The sequence below is a fragment of the Ailuropoda melanoleuca genome, chromosome 13 (genome assembly GCF_002007445.2).
Source record: "Ailuropoda melanoleuca isolate Jingjing chromosome 13, ASM200744v2, whole genome shotgun sequence".
Classification (NCBI taxonomy): domain Eukaryota; kingdom Metazoa; phylum Chordata; class Mammalia; order Carnivora; family Ursidae; genus Ailuropoda; species Ailuropoda melanoleuca.
Genome location: NC_048230.1, coordinates 76,462,355 through 76,483,216, shown reverse-complemented (window position 1 = coordinate 76,483,216; position 20,862 = coordinate 76,462,355). Strand labels below are relative to the sequence as shown.

The window sequence follows — 20,862 nt, the reverse complement described above, 5'->3', positions numbered from 1 at the left end:
CTGTTTACAACATTTAATTTCCACTAATATTACAGTTTCTATTTTAGAATTAAATTAAATGGCATCATTCCAGGTCTAAAAAACACGAAAAATTGCCAATGTCATTTCTTGGTATTAAATTTTTTCAGTACCATTAAATGTACTGAATAATACAGATAATACCATTATCTGCCAAGATTTCTTTCTTTTTTTTTTTTAAAGATTTTGTTTATTTGACAGAGATAGAGACAGCCAGCGAGAGAGGGAACACAAGCAGGGGGAGTGGGAGAGGAAGAAGCAGGCTCAGCGGAGGAGCCTGATGTGGGGCTCGATCCCATAACGCCAGGATCACGCCCTAAGCCGAAGGCAGATGCTTAACGCTGTGCCACCCAGGCGCCCCCAAGATTTATTTCTTAAATTAAAAAAGAGTAAGAGAGGGGTTTCTGTGTGGCTCAGTCGGTTGAGTGTCTGACTCTTGATTCTGGCTTGGGTCATGATCTCAGGGGTCATGGGACTGCAACCCACGTCAGGCTCTGCACTTGGAGGGGAGTCTGCTTGGGATTCTCTTTCTCCCTCTCCCTCAAACCCTCCTCCCTGTGCTAGCAGGTGTACTGGTGCACTCTCCTCTCTCAAATAAATAAACTTTTTATCTCATTTATTTATTTGAGAGAGTGAGTGAGAGAAAGCATGAGCGGGGGGGGGGGCAGAGGGAGAAGGAGAAGCAGACTCCCTGCTGAACAGGGACCCGATGTGAGGCTTGATCTCCAGACCAAGATCATGACCTGAGCCGAAGGCAGATACTTAACTGACTGAGCCACCCAGGCACCCCTAAATAAATAAATCTTTAAAAAAAAAAAAAGGAGTAAGAGGAAAATGGAAGTTTTATATACCATAAGCAAAATGTATAAATTGTAAGATTTACTTGTATAGATAATCAGAAAGTTAAATATAGATAATGTGAAGGTTAAACCAGGCTTCTACCTATAGTACACTAATTCAAAACTCACACACATATACGATATAAAAGAAAAGAAAGCTGTAACAATTCAGGTCCCCACATGTACCTTTTACATGTGCAGTCTGGCTAGGTATTCTGTTTTCATTTTTATCATCAACTGTTTCCCCTACAACTGGGTGCTCTGTGCCTCAGCTGTCAGGCTTATAGCAAGGGCTCAGAATAGAATTAAAAAAAAAGAAAAAAAGAAAAAAGTAGGCCCTGTTGGTCCAAAGGAACATGGAAACACAGATGAAATGTCAGATTAGGAATTAAAATGATGACTGGTTTAACAATGAAGCCTAGGGAATGAATAATGACTCTGACATGAGGGACAGTGGGTTTATAATGCATTGATGAGGTCAAAGCGGTTCTCAATCCTGGCGGCACAGCACAATCACCTGTGGAAGGTTATCCACACACACAGACACTGGAACCCTAATCCAGAGGCTTTTAATTCAGTTGGACTAGGGCAGGCCCCAGGATTTGCAAAGAGTTCCAAAGATGACTGGGATACGTGGCCAGAGTTCCAACCCCTGAACAAAGATTCAGTAGCCACAGGACAGCAACTTCCAAAGAGACCCCCGGTCTGGTTAAATTTTTCTACACTGGGGGTGGTGGTGGTGGTAAGGAATGGGCATTCTCAGAAGGGACATTACGGCTGACTTATCAGGTGTCACTCCAAGGCAACAACAAGTACTCCCACAAGCAGAACCTTCTAGGGCCATCATAAGCCCTGGCAGGGAGAACCACTAGGCTCTGACTGCCTCTGGCAGAGGCAGAATCTCCTTGGGCACCAACAAGAAGTTGGTCACAGAAGGTGCCTTGCTTTAAACTCCGAGAGAAGCAGTGGAGGTGCATACAGACAGATCTCTCACCTTCATCAGACTGTTCCTAAAGCTCAGCACAGTGTTTATGGAGTCGTGTGAAGAAAGAATGCATGAGCCTGCTTCCCTGCTTTTTACCTTCTCCAATTGTTCTGTTCATGGGTGAAGTCACAACAAAAAAGACTAGCAAAGCTGATACCAAAAAAAGAGGGGGTTTCACAATAGCTGACATCTCAACAGACCACCATGTCTGCACAGCCTGTGTAATAGAAACTGGCGCTATGTGAAAGATGGCCAGACAGAAGTGACACATTACTCATACAAACCCCAATTCACTTTTACCACCAGACCAACTATATCCTCTGGAACACAAATACTACACGCTTTGAGAAAATTCACTTGTGAATCAGTCATACGTTTCATCAGGAATACATCAAATACTAGATGAATGATTTCCTACCTGTAGCATCTGACTCTTTCCCAGGCCTGGATCTCCAACAACAAGGACATGTGGATCTCCTCGAATCGGAATTCTGTTTTTGTCATCTGCATATTTTTGGCTTCCTCCAAAGAGTGCTAATGCCAAACCTGCTTTAACAAGCTCAAATGTGAAAGAAGGGGGGGGGGAGAAAAACCTCAAAACTGAGAAAGACATAAAGATGACGAGCGAAAAAGGGATGCTTCTCCTTCTATGTTTATATTTACTTGAGAATTTTTTTAAAAGTATGATTGAACTTTAGTTCTTTACCCTAAGAAAATTAACTTAAAATATAAACTTCCATAATGTAAATGATTAAAAAGCAAAAACTAGGAAGCACATAAAATCAAAGAAGTATTTTTAAAGTCACTGAGTAAAGACCTACCTTGGAAGGCATACATCTACCCCACAAAACTGGGAAACACTTGGTAGCTTCCGCTTTAACACTTAGTGTCCAAGGTCACTTTAAAGGTACCTTATTCCTATTAGCTCAAATTAGTAAGCAGCTTGTTCACAAAAGGAGCTGTAGTTTGCCTTTCACATCATTCATTTATGGAGAATGATGACATATTAAAATACTAATAACTGGCTAACAAAAATTAGCTATTTTTTGCCAACTTTATATATTTTTGGATAAAGATGAAGTACTTGGGGTGCCTGGGTGGCACAGCGGTTAAGCGTCTGCCTTCGGCTCAGGGCGTGATCCTGGCGTTATGGGATCAAGCCCCACATCAGGCTCCTCTGCTATGAGCCTGCTTTTCTCTCTCCCACTCCCCCTGCTTGTGTTCCCTCTCTCACTCGCTGTCTCTATCTCTGTCAAATAAATAAATAAAATCTTTAAAAAAAAAAAAAGATGAAGTACTTACTTCATGACCAAAAATGACAGGACAAAGTGAGCTGAAAAACAGAAGACAACTTATAAGTTCTTATTTATGCTTCATTAATCCATTAGAAGATCTACTTTACAACTTGCTTAACTTGCTTTATTTAGCATCAAAAAAAAGAAAAAGACAAACATAAAATTTACATCCCTCAAACTCAAGACATTTTATTCTAACAGTAAGTTTCTCAAAATTCTTGGTTAATTCATAAAGGAAAGAATGCTTTAAAAATTGTGCCTATGTAAGGGAGATGGAATACTTGCAAAGCATTTTATTTATTTTTTTGAGAGAGAGAGAGCAAGCGAGAGCAGGGGCAGGGAGGGGCAGAAAAGAGGGAGAGGGAATCTTAAGCAGGCTCCACACCCAACGTGGGCTTGATCTCAGGACCTAAGATTATGACCTGAGACAAAATCCAATCGGACGCTTAACCGATTGAGCTACCCAGGTGCCCCTTCGCAAAGCATTTTAAAGTAACTAAATATACTGTGGATCTATCACCAGCCTTTAAAATACCTCGTAATCATGGTCTTCTACTTTAGGATACAGAACAATATTGTATATTACATGAACACATATCGTTGTGTAGCCAAATCACTGGAAAGGGTGTAACAGGTGAACTGAGTAAATAATATTTTAAGATGAGATAAAATATCATTTCTTCAGCTCAATTCAAAGGATCAGAATAAGACCATATATGAATACAAGTGAATATATTTACATTTATCAGTTGTAAAAACAAGGATCAAGCAAAAAAAGCCAGGTGGAAGAGATGTAACCAATGTAAATCATTATCCCTTTTAATACATGTAAACACAGAAGATGCTGTCCTGCCACATCCCCTTGGTACCACTGTTAAGTGTGCTCCCACATAATCACTGCTGGCTTCTGACCACGCACCTGCACCTGTCTGCTGAAGGGCTTTCTCTGGCGGCAGAAGCATCAGCAATAGGCAGGCCGGGCAGGCTGAAAGTACGGGGTTATATAATATTCGCAGGACTAGTTCCAAATTTAGGCCTTTGGATGGGAAAATAGTGAGGCTAGTTCTACACAGTCTGGTATACCAGAGGCCTCAAGAGGATTAAGCCCCAGATGCTTGTAGTAACCTCTTCTTTAAGGGACCATACACTGACTACCATCCCTTCTCACTCCCCCATTCCCTAACCAGTATTTCTGGGGATCACCTCAAAAATAAATGCTTACCCAAATCGTTGCTTCTGAAGAAACCTAAACTAAAACATAACCTTCCACTGTCTTCTCCATTATCCTTTCATGGTCCTCCACTTGTTAATCTAGCAAAGGTGGACAAACTTTTTCTTAAAAGGCCCGAACGTAAATCTTTTCAGTTTTACTGTCTGGGTCACAACTACTCAACTTGTGCGAAAGCAATTATGTAGATGAATGGATGGTGCTGTGTTCCAATAAAATTTTATTTACAAAACCAGGCACTCTGCCTAATATGCCACCCCCTGCAAGATTAACAAATGGATGGCCATGAAAAATTCTAGTTTTAATGCTGAAATCACAAATATAGAACTAAAGGGTAAAAGCAACCTGTGGGAAGAAAACCTTTCTAGCACGGCAGAAGGACCCTACAATGGTTCATTCTTTTCAAAATGGGTAAAAGGAACCAATCAAGGAGGTGTTTTGATCTTCAACCAGGTGGCTCCTCCCTACCTGCTCACAGCCCATTCATCACACTGTCCCTGATCCACAGATCACACCCCCACTCTAGCTCAGAGCACCAAACCTTCTCCCAGGGTGGGTCTGGATGGCTATTCAGAGGAAGTCTCTGAGGGTTTAAGGACAAAGACCCCCTGAGGAACTCCATACTTTTCTCAGTTGGCTAACATATTAAAGGCAGAGAGTCCAATTCTCTTAGTGTCCTAAGCCTAAAGTAAGGAGAAAACAACAGGGTTAAGTGTTCTAAGTGTTCACAACGCATTTCAAAACTTCAGTTCTTTACTACTCTTACATACATCTATTTTTCAGTCTCTCTTGTTTTCCTCTATTTCTTCAAAATTATCCAAGAAATTGTTTAAAAGGTTTTAAAATAACAGCATGCTGTGTTAATTATGTTAAATACGTTATAAAATTTCATGTAATCCTTAGAACAACCTTCTGAGACAGGATTTCTTTTAAGATGAGAAAAATGAAGGAGGTAATAGATAACATGCTTCCAACCACGCTGGAAGTAAAGTGCTTGAAGTGGGATTCTAACTTAGATTTATGTAACGTTAAAAAAAAATTAAAAAAAAAAAAAAGCTCTTAAACACTTAAGCAAAAATTGCCTCTACTTTGCCTCTTCTCTACTGCGTGGCGATAACATGGAAATAAAATATTACAAAATACTTACTGAATGTAAGTGACTTCTATGTCAATCTTCTTCTTGCTTTTTACAAGTAAACAAACAACCGCCCACATACAACTAATTGAAATGACTGGAATTCACAATCCCATCACTCTTCTGCTAAGTAACCAACTTCTAGCGTGAGATAGTACATTTTCTTTATGGATTAAACTAGAGATCAACAAACTTTCCATAGAGATACAGACAGTAAATATCTGTGAGCCATTCTCTGTTGCAACTACTCAGTTCTACCCCTGCAGCTGGAAAGCAGCCAGGCACTACATAAATGAATGATTACGGCTGTGTTCCAGTAAGTTTATTTACAGGAAGTGAAATTTGAATTTTATATAATTCTGTGTGTCATGAAATAGTCTTTTTTTTCAGCCATTAAAAAAATGTAAAAATCATTCTTAGCTTATGGGCCACATAAAAGTGGGCAGTTAGCTGGATTTGACCTGTGAACTGTAATTTGGAACCATTTTGACTAGTTTTTTGTTACTTGTAGCCAACAGCACCCCTATCACGCATATACATAATAAAACTTCAGATAACCTCATACATACTTGACAATGAGTTTAAACAGGTTTTCTTCAGCTTGAATCTCTTGGATGGCATAAAGGTCTTTAAGTGAGAACTCCATCAATGCTCCATGCTTACACCCATCCTCCGAAGTCTTTGTTTTCTGTCCTTTGCTATTACTAACAGAATTTGCTTCAATGTACAAAAGGAACATGCATTTGTCGTTCTTATTTCGAGAACCTGTAAATTTCAAAGTATGAAATACAATAATTGGTATTTTCATTTTTCTCTACAAAGATTCTAATGGCATGGAAAAGAAAGACACAATAAGCTACAGATAAACCTTTATTTTAAAGAAAAGTTTCACCTATGTAAGAAACAAGGAATTCCCTGTCTTAGTAGAGATTCAAAAGTACCTTGAAAAAAGATGAATGCTGACAAATTATTGAGGAACAATCAAAATGAGAAAAGAGTTATACAATACCTTCTTCAGCATTTGAGACTTTGACAACTCCAGTAATAGTCACTGTGTCTCCTGGGACACAGCTATCCACAAGATCGTGAACAAGTTCACACTCTATCGTTCGTGGAATCCGACCTGCTTCTCGCTGATCATCAGACATCAGCTCCTGGATTCTAAAAAGTTAAACAATTTTCAGTCAGTATATATACTGACTAAGTAATTTCTTCAACATGTCAGCTATTCAGGACCCACAAGGTACTGAGCTAGATAAAGGGCAGATTAGTTAAAAAAAAAAAAAAAGTTCAATGGCGTATCTAATATTACTTCAGCAGTTTTCTTTTAAAAATGGCAGGATGGGGGCACCTGGGTGGCTCAGTGCATTAAGCGTCTGCCTTCAGCTCAGGTCATGATCCCAGAGTCCTGGGATTGAGCCCTGTGTCAGGCTCCCTGCTCAGCAGAGAGCCTGCTTCTCCCTGCACTTTGCCTACTTGTGCTCTCTCTCTCAAATAAATAAATAAAATCTTAAAAAGAAAAAAAAAAAAGAGTGGCAGGATGAGCATATACGCTTGCCTACCCACTCTCCAAAATGTCCACCAAAATGGTAGTCACTAAATAAGTAAAGAGAAGTTTTAGAGTATGCAGAGGTGTTACCGATAAACAGGAGCTCTTGAAATTTTAGAAAACAGCAAGTGGGAAAGTATTGATGAATAAAACAAAATAACATCCAAAATACACACAGGAAAAAGTTACAAGGATCTAAGAGAAGTGGGAGCGAATATTCTCAGCAGAGCCCTTTAACAGCCTTCTAGGTTGGAGCTGGCAGGAATGGAGAGTAGGGAATTCCTTGTTTCTTACACAGGTAAAACTTTTCCCCCTTTCAGTGGATGGCTAAAAGGAAATAGGATAATCAACCGAAAGACAAGTCACAGAACAGCTATTCAGAATTCTGGATGATAGGCAGGTAGGCGAAGAATGAGGGCATTCCAGCAAACCAGGCTTTACTTTTTAACAAAAACCAGAGCACTATTAGAGAAATGGATCCATCCGCTCTGTGAGGGGAGCTACAGCATCTAACGAGGGTATCAGAGCTTCAAAATAAAGCCTCCTCATTCTGGCATCTGAGGAGCCCAACTCCAATTCAAAACCATATTCATACAGCAAAATTTGACAGTCAAAACCCCTACCTTCTTATCCAGGGGAGCAGGCCTCATGAGGAAAAACTCCTACTTATAATACAGCAAAAGAAATCTATCCTACCTAGTCCAAATAATTTCTCATTGTTCATCAGATATTTCAGGATGAAATGGCAATAATTCAGGAAAGAAAAGAGCATTAGAAACAAACAAAAAGCTGCCTAAGAGTTTTTGAGAAAATCTTACCATCATAAAATAAGAGTAAGTGGCTATAAAAAGGGAACTATGGGAAAACAAATGCAATATCAGGAAAATTAAAAATATGTATATAAAAATCAAATAATTATAGGAGGGAAACAAAAAACCAAAGAACTCTAGAAAATGGCAGAGAGAAAGCAAAGGGTGAAAAAAAGGTTAAAAGACAGATGAACAGTCCAGTGGACGTATCTGATAGGAAGCTCAAAGCCAGAAAACAGATATTCTAGAGTCCAAGACAACTCAAACAGGATGAAGACACATTTAGATGTACTCTCACTACTTCAGAACACCATCGACAAAAAGATTTCAAAAAGCAGGAAAAGCGCTAAACAACAAAGGTACAGTCCAAATATGAAGCACATTAAAATAGGGGAGAATTCAAGGGAGTAGAAGAGAAGAGAATTCATTTTGATTTTGACACTTGGATCATTTTTTTTAAGGGACAGAAAACAAAACAACACAGTGACATAAATTACATTTCCTTTTCTTGGCATTTGACACCTTCCTTGTTTGTTAAACAAAGATGATCATAAAAATACAAATGCTCTTGTTTTTGTTAGATATGACCTATAAATTAAACAAGGAAGACAGTTATGACTGGAAAAGAAGTAAACCTTGGTAATGTAAAATTAACATCATAGCTGAAAGAAGTCTAGCAGTAGAAGGGGGGGAACTAAAAAAGCAAGTGCATCATCTCTAATGTCCTTCGTTCACAGAGAGTGGTTGGGTAAAGAGAGAGAAGACATGAAAGGATGCTATCTAAAATTATGTATAAGACAACAAGAAGTTGTGGGAGCTGTGGCATACTACACTGATTTTTAAAAAACATTTACATGCATTACCTTAAAACTTTTTTTTTTTTTTTTTGCCACACTCATATTCCGATTTAACTATATAGCAGTTATATAGCATGAGGTCAGGGGCTTAGAGCCTCTCATCCATCTTTTTACCAACAAAATTGATATCTCTCCCTCCAAGCACAGTTTGGCTCCCCAACACCTGGGGATAGCCACCTGGAGCCCATCTGATGAAGCCAGTGGCACATATATTTTCTCACTCCACAGAGCCATCCAGATGGCTTCTACAGTGACTTCATAAAATCTTCTGGGCCAATAGGATTTTTGTTGGCATATCATGGGAACCAAGGCTTTAAACCAATCATGGCTTTGAAAACCCAAGTTACCAGGCTGGCATTTGGGATCTCTTCCATGCTTTTAAAAAAAATTTTAATTCTAGGACAGATAACATACAGTTATATTAGTTTCAGGTATACAATACAGTGATGCAACAATTCTACACATTACTCAGTGTTTATCACAATGAACCCCTATTTCACCCCCTCCATTCACCTCCCCTCTGAGTAACCATCTGTTTCCCACAGTTAAGAGTCTGTTTTTTGGTTTCTCTCTTTTTCTCTTTGATCATTTGTTTTATTTCTTAAATTCCACATGAGTAAAATCATATGGTATTTGTCTTCCTCTGACTGGGTTATTTCACTTAGCATCATACTCTCTAGATCTTCTATGTTGTTGCAAATGGCAAAATCGCATTCATTTTTAAGGCTAACATTCCATTATATTTATATATAAATACACACACACACAGACACCACATCTTTTTTATCCATTCATCTATCAATGGACACAGGCTGCTGCCAATGATTTTTAATTCTCAAACTTATTTCACAATTGCAGTGAGATGAATTGTGGCTTCAAAAGATATCTGGAAAGTTTCTGAACAATCAGCTGATTTAGCCTTATGGGGTTTCCTTTGTATGTATGTTTTCTTTTCTCTCACTGCTTTTAAAATTCTCTATCTTTTTTTTTTTTTTTTTTTTTTTTTTTTTTCCCCCTTTTTTTAAAATTTTTTTTTTTTTTTTTTTTTTTTTTTTTTTTTTTTTTTACCATTTTAATTACTATGGGTCTTGGTGTGAACCTCCTTGAGTTGATTTTGTTGAGTGCCCTCTGTGGTTCCTATATCTGGATTTCTGTTTCCTTCCCCAGATTTGGTAAGTCTTCAGTTACCATTTCTTCAAGTAAATTTTCTGCCCCCTTGCTCTCTCTTCTTCTGGGAGCCCTATAAGTAAATGTTACTATGCTTGATGGTATTACTGAGTTCCCTAAGTCTATTTTTTTTTTTTAAATTTTTTCTCTCTCCTGTTCTGCTTGCTTTTCATTACTCTGTCCTTCAGATCTCTGACCTATTCTTCTAGTCTACTACTTATTCCCTCTAGTGTACTTTTAATTTCGGTTATTGAGTTCTTCATCTCTGATTGGCTTTTTTTTAATGTTTTCTCTTTGTTGAGGAGACGTCTCGGGGAGGTCCTCCACCCTTTTCTCAAGTCCAATAGGTATCTCTATGACCGTTACTTTAAACTTTCTATCAGGCATATTATTTATCTCCATTTCATTTAGGTCTCTTACTGTGATTTTGTCCTGTTTTGTCACTTGGGACATATTCCTCTGCCTCCTCATTTTGACTAACTCTCTGTGTCTGTTTCTGCATTAGCAAAGTCAGCTATGTCTTCTGCTCTTGAAAGTAGTAGCTTTATGAAGAAGAGGTCCTGTAATGCCCTGCAGTGCAATGTCTCCTGTTCTTAAGAACTTGGCACTTCAGGGGTGTCTCCTGTGTGTGTTGCGTGTGCCCTATTATTGTGGCTGAGACACATTTTGTCTTCAGTCCAGTAGTCTATAATGGTTCTCTTTGCCTGTTGTGGGCAGGGTTTGGTCCCTGTGTTGTTAATGGGCCAGTCTGGGCCTCCCTAGGCTTGCGTTGAGTTGGGCCAGGTGTTTGCAAGAGCTGCTGGAGCACCAAACTGCCGGGCACTCTCCCCGTATTATCCCGAGAAGCTTCTACTAGTGCACAGGGCCTACAGTCAGACCAGATGTCTGTCCTCAGCCCACTGCTAGGGCCACAGCTGGACTGGTGTAAGTGGTTATCTTCCCCTCTCCCCGGGGCAGGAGTCACTTTGGAGTGCTGCTGGCCCATCAGGGCTGCTTGCTCACTGCCACACTGTGGCGCCACTTTGGATGGACTCCTGCAGGAGAACGCAGGGGTGATGTGCACAGTGCCAGCAAGGTCCACGTTAGCTGGCTTCATGAGGGGAACTGCAGCCACTGGGAAAACTCCTGCCCTGCTTGGAGGGGCTGAGTCCACAGAAAAGTACAGGGGTGGGGTGTGCCATTAGTAAGTTAGGTGGAAGGTGGAGAGTGTTGCATTGTCCTAGTGCCCACAGGAGTCCCTGTATCTAGGCTGGAGGTCAGGGGAGGGGAGATAGCACCCACAAGCTCTTTTGTTCTTGGAGAAGTCTCCCAAAGATCCCTACCCCCCAGTATATACTCTGAGATTAGTAAACGAATCTCCCTCCTGTATACCCCAGGTATTTTTTAAACTGCTATTTCTATGCTGTATCTCAGCAGGGCTGTTTGTTGTTCTGTCTCTTTAAGGGCAGGGACTCTGTTTCCTCTCACCAGCCAGCTTTCCCAGAGCTGAGCCACTGGTTTTTAAACTCTCAGGTGTTAAGCCCAGCTGATTCTAAGAACTCACAAATTTAGGGCCCTCTGGTTTTCAAAGCCAAAGATTATGGGTATTTGCTTTCCCCAGGCAGTTTCCTTGTGCCTGGGGTGCCTGCTGCAGAGGTCTGCTTCTCTCCCCTCCCTACAACTGCTTCTGAGTCCCTCCCACCCACAGTCCCGTGAATCCGTTTGGCTCCCAACCACATCTCCACCCTTCCTACTCTCTTGGATGTGGCCTCTTCTCTATATTTAGCTGTGGAGAGTCTGTTCTGCCAGTCTTCAGGTTGCTTTTGGGGTTAATTACACTGATGTGGGTGTCACCTAGTTGTAGAGTGGGACCAAGTGAGCTTAGGCTCCTCCTACTCTGCCATCTTCCCTGGAGATCTTTAAAACTTCTTTAAATAATGAATGTAAGTAAAAATCACTGAATGTTAAAATAATAATTTTGGAATACATTCATTATACACCTGGATTATCCTCCCAAATCCTCTGAGGTCACAGCCAGGTATCCACACCTAACCTGCACTTCCAACCCTGCTCCTCCTTCACCACCACCATTCCTCCACCTCCACTTCTATGCACACTCACACACTGGCAGACTGCAATGAGAAGTCTCAGAAGGACACAACACGCTAAGGATGCCTTGCTTTTAAAAATCAGATACTTAGACTTTTCTTATTAAAATGGATAAACAGAAAGAAAAAAATAACAATTACTCCAATCTCACTTCCGAGAGAGCACATTCTCAACATGCTTTTGTGTTTGTCAGTTTTATCACTAAAAACACTACACGTTTTATGTCATTTCAAACTATTCTCCTACAACATCATATTTAATGGCTACACAATAATCCATTGTACCATCCTATTTACAATATTTTCTTCAGATGTTTAGGCTGTTCCCCATTAAAAAACACACACATACACACACTGTGAAAACATACTTTCAGCAAGTTATTTCTTCACATATTGTTTGACTATTTTCATCAGGTAAACCTCTAGAACTGGGACTGCTTCAACTGCAAAGCCTTTGATAACACATAAGGCTTTCACCTTGATGCATTCAAGTATTTCAGTGCACTAGCTGAGAAACAATAATTTAATTCTTTATGGCCATTCCAAACTAAGCCTCAGAAAAAAATGAAATTGAATTTACTCTAAATGGCAGGACGGCCTTTCACCTAGGGCAGATAGCCATCTTATATATCTACACATTGGTAGAATAAAATAATGTAAGCTAATATTATACTAACAAAGTTTTACTATAACTCAATCAAAATGAACTTTAGTAATACCTTACTTTTAAAGATTCAAGAAAAGGGGTGCCTGCGTGGGTCAGTCGGTTGGGCTATCTGCCTTCAGCTTAGGTCATGATCTCGTAGACCCTGCTTCTCCCTCTGCCCTTCATCGTGCTCTCTCTCTCTCAAATAAAATCTTTAAAAAAAAAACTGACTTAAAGATTCAAGAAAAGGATTTAAATGGCCTCCTTTTTTTTTTTTTTTTAAAGATTTATCATTTTAGAGGGTGGGAATGGGCCAAGGGAGAGGAGGAGAGAGAATCTCAAGCACACTCCCTGCTGAGTGTGGAGCCTTACCCGGGGCTCGTTCTCATGACCCTGAAATCATGGCCTGAGCCGAAACCAAGAGTCAGACGTTTAACTGACTGCGCCACCCAGGCACCCCTAAATGGCCTCCCTTTCTAAGTTTAATCTCCTGATATCAAGAGACCATCATTCAAATCCAATTAAAATATTTAAGCCTATTTTCTTGTCTGCTATTTTTACCAGAAAGCAAAGAATTTTGTTCAAATAAATGAATTACTCTGGACCTTCTGTGCACCTATCCTATTGTGAACCATACAGCTCCTCTGAGGCCCTCATCACCTTCTTCAGTGGTGAAAGTCCTACAGAGGTTCTTTGTACAACACTGTGAAGTACAAGGGCACAAAATCATGCTCAAGAGTCTTAAACACAGCCCTAAAAAAGAATGAAATCTTGCCATCTGCAACAACATGGATGGAGCTATACAGTATAATATGAAGTGAGATAAGCCTATCAGAGAAAGACTAATACCATGATTTCACTCATATGTGGAATTTAAGAAACAAAACAAATGAACAAAGGAAAAAAAAAAAAAGAAACAAACCAAGAACCAGACTCTTAACTACAGAGAACAAACAGTTGATTCCCAGAGGGGATGTGGGTGGGAGATGGGTGAAACAGGTGAAGGGGATTAAGAGTACACTTACTGTGATGAGCACTGAGCAATCACTATATTGTACATCTGAAACTAATAAAACACTGTTATCCATGCTGGAATTAAAGTTTTTAAAAATAAAATGTAAAAAAAAGTCTCAAACACTTCTTTTTATAAATGGAGAGTTTGTGAAGATCTCAGCATAGTGTACAATTATTATATATGTTGGAACAGAAAGAGGTGAAGCTAGGACAGAACTTGGTAGCAATCCACCTCACTTTTTCTCTAGGTTCTTAGTTTTTTTAAGACCATCACCTGTTTTAGCCAGGTTTCTTGGGTAGCACTGTGACTTCAAAACTACCCATTATTTTATATTCAGGGATGAGTTATGGGACTACAGCCAGATAAAATAGATAAATTGTTGGGTTAAAAATACACACATGGGGCACCTGGGTGGCTCCTGGGATCGAGCCCCTCGTTAGGCTCCCTGCTCAGCAGGGAGTCTGCTTCTCCACCTCCCTCTGTTCTCTCTTCTCTCTCTCTCTCAAGTAAATAAAATCTTAAAAAAAAAATATACACACACTAAAAACCATATGACCTGCAAAAAACAGCTTTAAAAAAAGGAAACCTATAGTAAAATGCCTCACAGATAGAACATGAAACATGCCCATTTCTAAGCGATTCTTTAAAACTTTTAAACAACATTTCTCTCACAGCTCATGGAAAGAAAATCATACAGCTTTGTTGGTCTACATCCAGTTTAATGAATCAGATAAGTGAGAAATAAAATGAACTATTCCTTGGTAGCAAAAGGACACGATACTTGTACTTAAAATGCTTTCTGGAATCTGATACAGAACAAATTTCAAATAAAGACAATTATCATTTAACACATAAATTCTTAATCAAATAAATCTTTTATTATATACTTTACCTCTGTCTACAGACAAGGCTTATAGTATAATACAGGAATACTATAGATTTACTTGGCAGTATGAGAGATCTAAAACCTGTGTTTTATTTATAGTCTGATTGCTTACTTGATTGACTGCCAGTCCATGGTAACCGTGAGAGGAGAGCTACGGAGAGCAGTGAATGACCTCCCTCGACATGTGGGCACAGGACACTGCAACAAGATTAATTCATATCCAGATTTTGATAAACTACAATCACATCTCAGGAAAATGCAAGTTAAAATGTTTCCTTTAATATTGTTTTAAGTTGGTCTCAGAATGGTGTTACAGTATAATGCACTACGAGCTTAATGACTTTCTATTTCCATCTCCATCAATTCTGTATTACAAGCTTTTGAGGCACTTTTTCAGCTGGTCCCTCTTGATTACTGCTCTTATTCTTTCAGCTGTGGGTGTATAAGGCTCCTCACAAGTCTCTCACAATAAGCCCACGTTCTTTCCTTCGTGCACAGTCTCCTGATCCTTGAATGCCCTCTCGCATCTAGTCCCACATATCCAGCCCCAAACGTCCCCTCTTCCAAAGTCTTCCTAGGTCTCCTTTAATCCCCAGCTCTATCTCACTTCCTTTTGCACTGTTTGTATAATATTTATTTACCACAAAGACAATCCTCAACATGCAAGTGAGTTGTGTTCAAGTTTTTAAAAGTCACTTGTTTGCTATTTGGGCCTCAAGACACACTTATAAATTCAGAGATTGTGGCCGACTGTATTTTCCAAATATGGTTGCAACAGCATCTCCCCATGAGCCTTTCTAGAATCCTCCCACTCCCCCATCAAGCAATGGAATCTAATTTCCCTCTCCTGGGATCTGGACAGGCTTATGACTCACTTTGTAACCAACAGAAGGGATGCCACCTGATTTCTGAGGCTAGCTCAAAAGAGGCAAAGCCATTTTTTCCTGAGAGCTAGACCTATTTCTTGAAGCTATCAGCAGCCATGTGAGCAGAATGAGTATCCTGAGCTGCCATACTGTGTACAAGAAGCCAAAACCAGCCCAGAGAGACACATGGTGGAGAGACGCCCAGCCAGCCCCCCGGCCACCCTGGCCTCTTGCTGTTCGGCTCTATCTGCCATTTGACCACAACTCCGTAAGAGACCTAGATGCAGAACTACCCAGCCAAGCAGTTCTTCTGAACTTCAGACTAACAGAAACCATGAGAAATAATTAAATGACTGTTGTTATTTTGAGCCACTAAGTTTTAGAGTGATTTGTGATACAGTAATAGTGACTGAAACACTATCTCCTGAACAGCCATCTTTCTGGTCACTTCCATTCATGGAAGTTCAGACACATGCAGAACCTCTTCACACCAGCACTCATCTTACCAGTCAGCACTACTACCCACTACATTGGGGGAGGGCATGGAAATACCTTGACCAAATACAGTTTACAGAAAATATCCAGTAAGTCAGGTTTGAAATTCTGGCCTCTGGGGGTGCCTGGGTGGCTCATTTGTTAAGCGTCTGCCTTTGGCTCAGGTCACCATCCCAACGTCCTGGGATTGAGCCCCACATCAGGCTCCCTGCTCAGTGAGGAGCCTGCTTCTCCCTCTCCAACTCTCCCCTGCTTGTGTTCCCTCTCTCACTGTCTCTCGCTGTCAAATAAATAAAAAGCTTAAAAAAAAAAATTCTGGCCTCTGAACTAAAGGCAGAGCCTGAACCTTAAGCCCAGACAAATCGTAGATGACACTCATTTACCAAAACTACTGATTATTCAGAACCAATAGCTGAATCTCACACACCCTGTCCTTCCTGTAAGAGAAGGAAACCTTACAAATTTCAATTTGTGTAAAAATGTAATAAATGTAAACTCTATTGAAGTCCAAGGATGGTAAAGGCAACTCTGGAAAAGAAGAATAGATACGGTAAGTCTCCCTGCCTTCTGAAAAGTTGTAAGAAGATCAATGTAAACAGGATTGTATAGAGCTGGTACAGGACCAGTGAAATGAAATGGACTCCCATGTCTACAGGACAGTGCACCATAGAGGAATAAAGGGCTTAATTAACAAATAAATGGTGACAACTGGCTTTTCACTTAAAAGAACAAAATTAGATTCTTAGCTTTATGCTATTCCTAAGATTAAATTCCTGATGGACAAAAATCTAAATATAAAAATGAAACTTAAAAGTATTAAAAGAAAATGTAAGAGATATGTTTATAATGCTCAAGTGAAGAAGGGTTTTTAATAAAGCAGGGCATGAACATAAAAGTCATAAGAAAAAAAACCTGATCAATTTAACCATGTCGAAATATAAAACTACAGAATAAAAAATATACCACAAAGTTAAATGATAAAGCAAATACTGAGAGAAGATATCTGTAATATATACAATCCACCATTAGTATCTAGAATTCATAAAGAACTCCTATAGTATAAACAGAAAAATAAGATTTATTTTATTATTTTTTTTTTTAAAGATTTTATGTATTTATTTGACAGAGAGAGAAACAGCCAGTGAGAGAGGGAACACAAGCAGGGGGAGTCGGAGAGGAAGAAGCAGGCTCCCAGCGGAGGAGCCTGATATGGGGCTCGATCCCAGAATGCTGGGATCACGCCCTGAGCCTAAAGCAGATGCTTAACGACTGAGCCACCCAGGCGCCCCCGAAAAATAAGATTTAAACAGAAAATTCAATAAAGGAAACTGAATGGCCAATAAAGATGTGAAAAGATGTTCAACTATAAAAGAAATTAGTATAAATACCATTTATACCAATCAGACTGGCAAAATATTAAAAAGTCTAACAATACCAAGTGTTAATGAGAATACAGGGAAATGGTAATTGTTTAACACTACCAACAGAGGTGTAAGCTGGAACCAACACTCCGGAAAGTCATTTGGCAACATCTAATAGTTAATAATAAGTATATCGCACAACTGAGAAATTCCTCTGCTAAGGAGACACGTGTAAGAATGTTCTCTGCATCATATAACTGTAAAACACTGCAAACAACACAAATGTCCACTAGGAAAATGGATAAATAGTGGCTATTCATTCAATGGAATACTCCAGAATAGTAAAGATGAAAGACTTAGATACATATTAAGATAGATAAAGTCCAAGATAACCAAGTGAAAAAAAAAAAACTGGCAGAATGTTACATTCAGTACACCATTTCTGTAAAAACACGCAACAAAACAAACCCTACACATATAGTCAGGTATGAGAATGAAGATTGGAAGACTACCTGCCAATTTCAGAAGAGTGGCTGCCTCTGAGGAAGGAAAAAAGTGAGTGGAAACGGGGAGGGCAACAAAGAGACTTCAACCTTAACTCTAACACTTAATATGTCATCTTTAAAAAATTAACCTAAAATCACAAAATATTAATATTTGTCAACTCATGGTGGGTATACAAATATTCTCTCCACTTTTCTATGGCTTTAAGATCTATAGTCTAAACAAAGTTCATAAAAAAGAAACACGTCACTTTCAAACAGCAGAATAAAGGAAAGAAAACTTGATGTGTATACCTATTAAGCAAAATATAAAAATATGAATAAAAAGAGTACACATTAACTTCAGGATAATGATTATCTCTGGGAATGATACAAGCAAGGGAGTACAAAAGAGACACTAATCACATCAGTGATGCTTTATATCTTTAAAAATATATCTGGAACTGGTAAAATGTAAATTCTGGGTGGTGATTACAGAAATGTTTTATTTCTTTATTTTCTATACCCTGAAGTATTTCATAATTTAAAAACTGAAATTAAAAATAAAAATAAGCTCTGTGTTCAGAAACACTGGGATGTGTTTTCTGTAAACTGATTTGCCTTCTTTGCCAAGATAAATAATTTAGTTAAAGAACATATTACCTTTGTGGGAAGATTATATTTTCCATCTGGAAGAGAAAAACCTTGAACTTCTCCACATGCAGCACAAAGAAAAGCCATCTTGGTGCAAAGAGGCTTTATATTACTGACACGAACCACCGTCCCTCTCAGAGCGATGTATTTTCCATAGTAATTTGCCCGGACATTCTTGAGCTGTGTCAACGGCTCATAGTTATAGACCCTAGAAACAAAAACAAGAATATTTATCTATGAATTTACAAATCAACCAACAGTGGACATTATCTGTATTTTCACAACTTTCTTTTAGGAGCAGCTGGAGTTCTCCAACCATATTATCCTTATAGTTCAGAAATTTCACAACAATTAAACCATTCTTAAAGATTTAAAAAATGCTAAACCTTCTCTTTTCTTATTTCATTAGGCTGTTCTCTAAAAGAAAAAAGGAAAAACATAATGCCGACAAAAAATTTAGCAACAAAAAAAAGTGACTTTTCAGTTTCTAACTTCTTTTTCAAGAACTGTTACACAATGGGGGCGCCTGGGTGGATCCGTCGTTAAGCGTCTGCCTTTGGGTCAGGTCATGATCCCAGGGTCCTGGGATCGAGCCCCGCATCAGGCTCCCTGCTCAGCAGGAAGCCTGCTTCTCCCTCTCCCACTCCCCCTGCTTGTGTTCCCTCTCTCGCTGTCTCTCTGTCAAATAAATAAAATCTTCAAAAAACAAAACCAAAAACTGTTACACAATGTCTTCTATAAATTCTGGAAAAGAAAAACAAAACTCTGATGATTATCTTATTCATTTCTTCTGATAAGAATTTAAAATCTTAAAATAAAGATGAGTCAAAGAAAAACAAAATTCCATTTGTTCTGTGTCTAACAGAAACCTAGTAATTTCAACAAAACATAATCACACCACCTAGTGTATTACATAGGGTACTAATTTAAATAGCAGGGACTTGAGAAGTCCCAAAATCAACGTTTACAAAAACGTGAAGGTTAGGAAATCACCTTATTTAGAAAGGAAAAGTTTATTTTTGCCATGAACTCTTTGAAGAATTCCAGGAGGTTCACTTGTGTGTGACAACCAATGAGATAGCAAAGAACTCATACCCTTTTTACTGATTTCTTTGACTTTATAAAATGAGGTTCTCATTCTTAGTCTTAAATGGCCGATTGTAAATAATACTTTAATACCAGCAAATCCTCACCTTGCATGAATGTGTGGCACATTTACCATTGTTTCCCCATCCCTAGACAATCCTTCTTGGGCTTGTAATTCAGCTGCATGCCTTTCAAGGTCCCTAGTTAATACCTAAACAGGACAGGTATTTACTTAAAAGCTGGAAAACAAAACATCCTCTTGAAGCAGAACTCTTTTACAGAAAATACTAAGTTTATGAGTATAAACAGTTCAGAGCAGAATATTAACAGAACTTCAACAGCCCTTTAAAACTCTGGTATTTAATTGTGACTACTTATTTTATAGTGGATTGTTTTACCTGGGATTTTGTGGTCCGTAGACTGGAAAACTCCAGCATCCCTGTCTCCTACTTTCTGTCCAAACTAAGCTTAACAGTAAAAGTTCTTACAGTAATCCCCAAAGCAATTACCTGCTGGACAGGCTCTGGTGGAAACATATTTTCTACTTCTCTATATTCAGTGATTTATTAAGATAGAGAAAATAAAGATGTCTTTTGAAATACTCAATACCCACTCCTTTGGCACTGACATTAAATGAATATTTAATAAACTCTTGTACACAAAGCAGTATGCAGACAATCTAAGAGTGAAAATGAGATGCAAATATAGAGCTATAATTGTTAAAAAGACCATAAAGATTTAGAGACAAAATACTATGCAAGTTTTGAAAAAAGGTCGTGAGAAAGGTTTCATGGAGAGACAATAGCATCAAGCCCCCCAATCTGGATATGCAATGCAAGGGGCATTCCATGGTTAAGGGACAGCATGTGCAAGAGATCAAACTATTGAAAGAATCCCGGGGAGAGCTCAGCTTAGCTGAATGGTAGTGAGCGAAAGTGGGGGAGGAAGTTGAACCAGATCACAGAAGGCCTTCAACACCACAGAAAGGATTTATTTTTTTTTTTTAAAGATTTTATTTATTTATTTGACAGAGATAGAGACAGCTAATGAGAGAGGGAACACAAGCAGGGGGAGTGAGAGGAAGAAGCAGGCTCATAGGCGGAGGAGCCCGATATGGGGCTCGATCCCACAACGCCGGGATCACGCCCTGAGCTGAAGGCAGATGCTTAACGACTGAGCCACCCAGGCGCCCCCACAGAAAGGATTTAAATTTCACTTTGCAGAAAAGTCACCACAGTTTCCAAAGACAGATCATGTTTTACCATGTACCAGTTTAGGTACCATAATGAAGGTTTAAGACTGATGCAGTAAGGGTGGAAAAGAGGTGGATTTAAGAGATGTTTTAGAAATAGCAATGAAAGAATGCAGTGACTTGGATACAGAGAACTAATGAGTGAGAGGA

The 20,862-nt window shown here is 39.1% G+C and overlaps 1 protein-coding gene across 4 annotated transcripts in view; it reads right to left on the bottom strand.

Moving 5' to 3' along the window:
* MCM8 (minichromosome maintenance 8 homologous recombination repair factor) overlaps positions 1 to 20,862 on the bottom strand; it is a 40,755-nt gene that overhangs the window by 13,488 nt on the left and 6,405 nt on the right. For all 4 annotated transcript variants that reach the window (XM_034640347.1, XM_011232030.3, XM_034640349.1 and 1 more), the window contains exons 6-12: positions 19,568 to 19,671; positions 18,384 to 18,582; positions 14,629 to 14,714; positions 6,510 to 6,661; positions 6,070 to 6,265; positions 3,145 to 3,175; positions 2,261 to 2,401 (exon numbers count right to left, since the gene is read on the bottom strand). In XM_034640347.1, the coding sequence (XP_034496238.1) occupies positions 2,261 to 2,401; positions 3,145 to 3,175; positions 6,070 to 6,265; positions 6,510 to 6,661; positions 14,629 to 14,714; positions 18,384 to 18,582; positions 19,568 to 19,671 (909 nt within the window). The remainder of the gene's footprint in view (positions 1 to 2,260; positions 2,402 to 3,144; positions 3,176 to 6,069; positions 6,266 to 6,509; positions 6,662 to 14,628; positions 14,715 to 18,383; positions 18,583 to 19,567; positions 19,672 to 20,862) is intronic.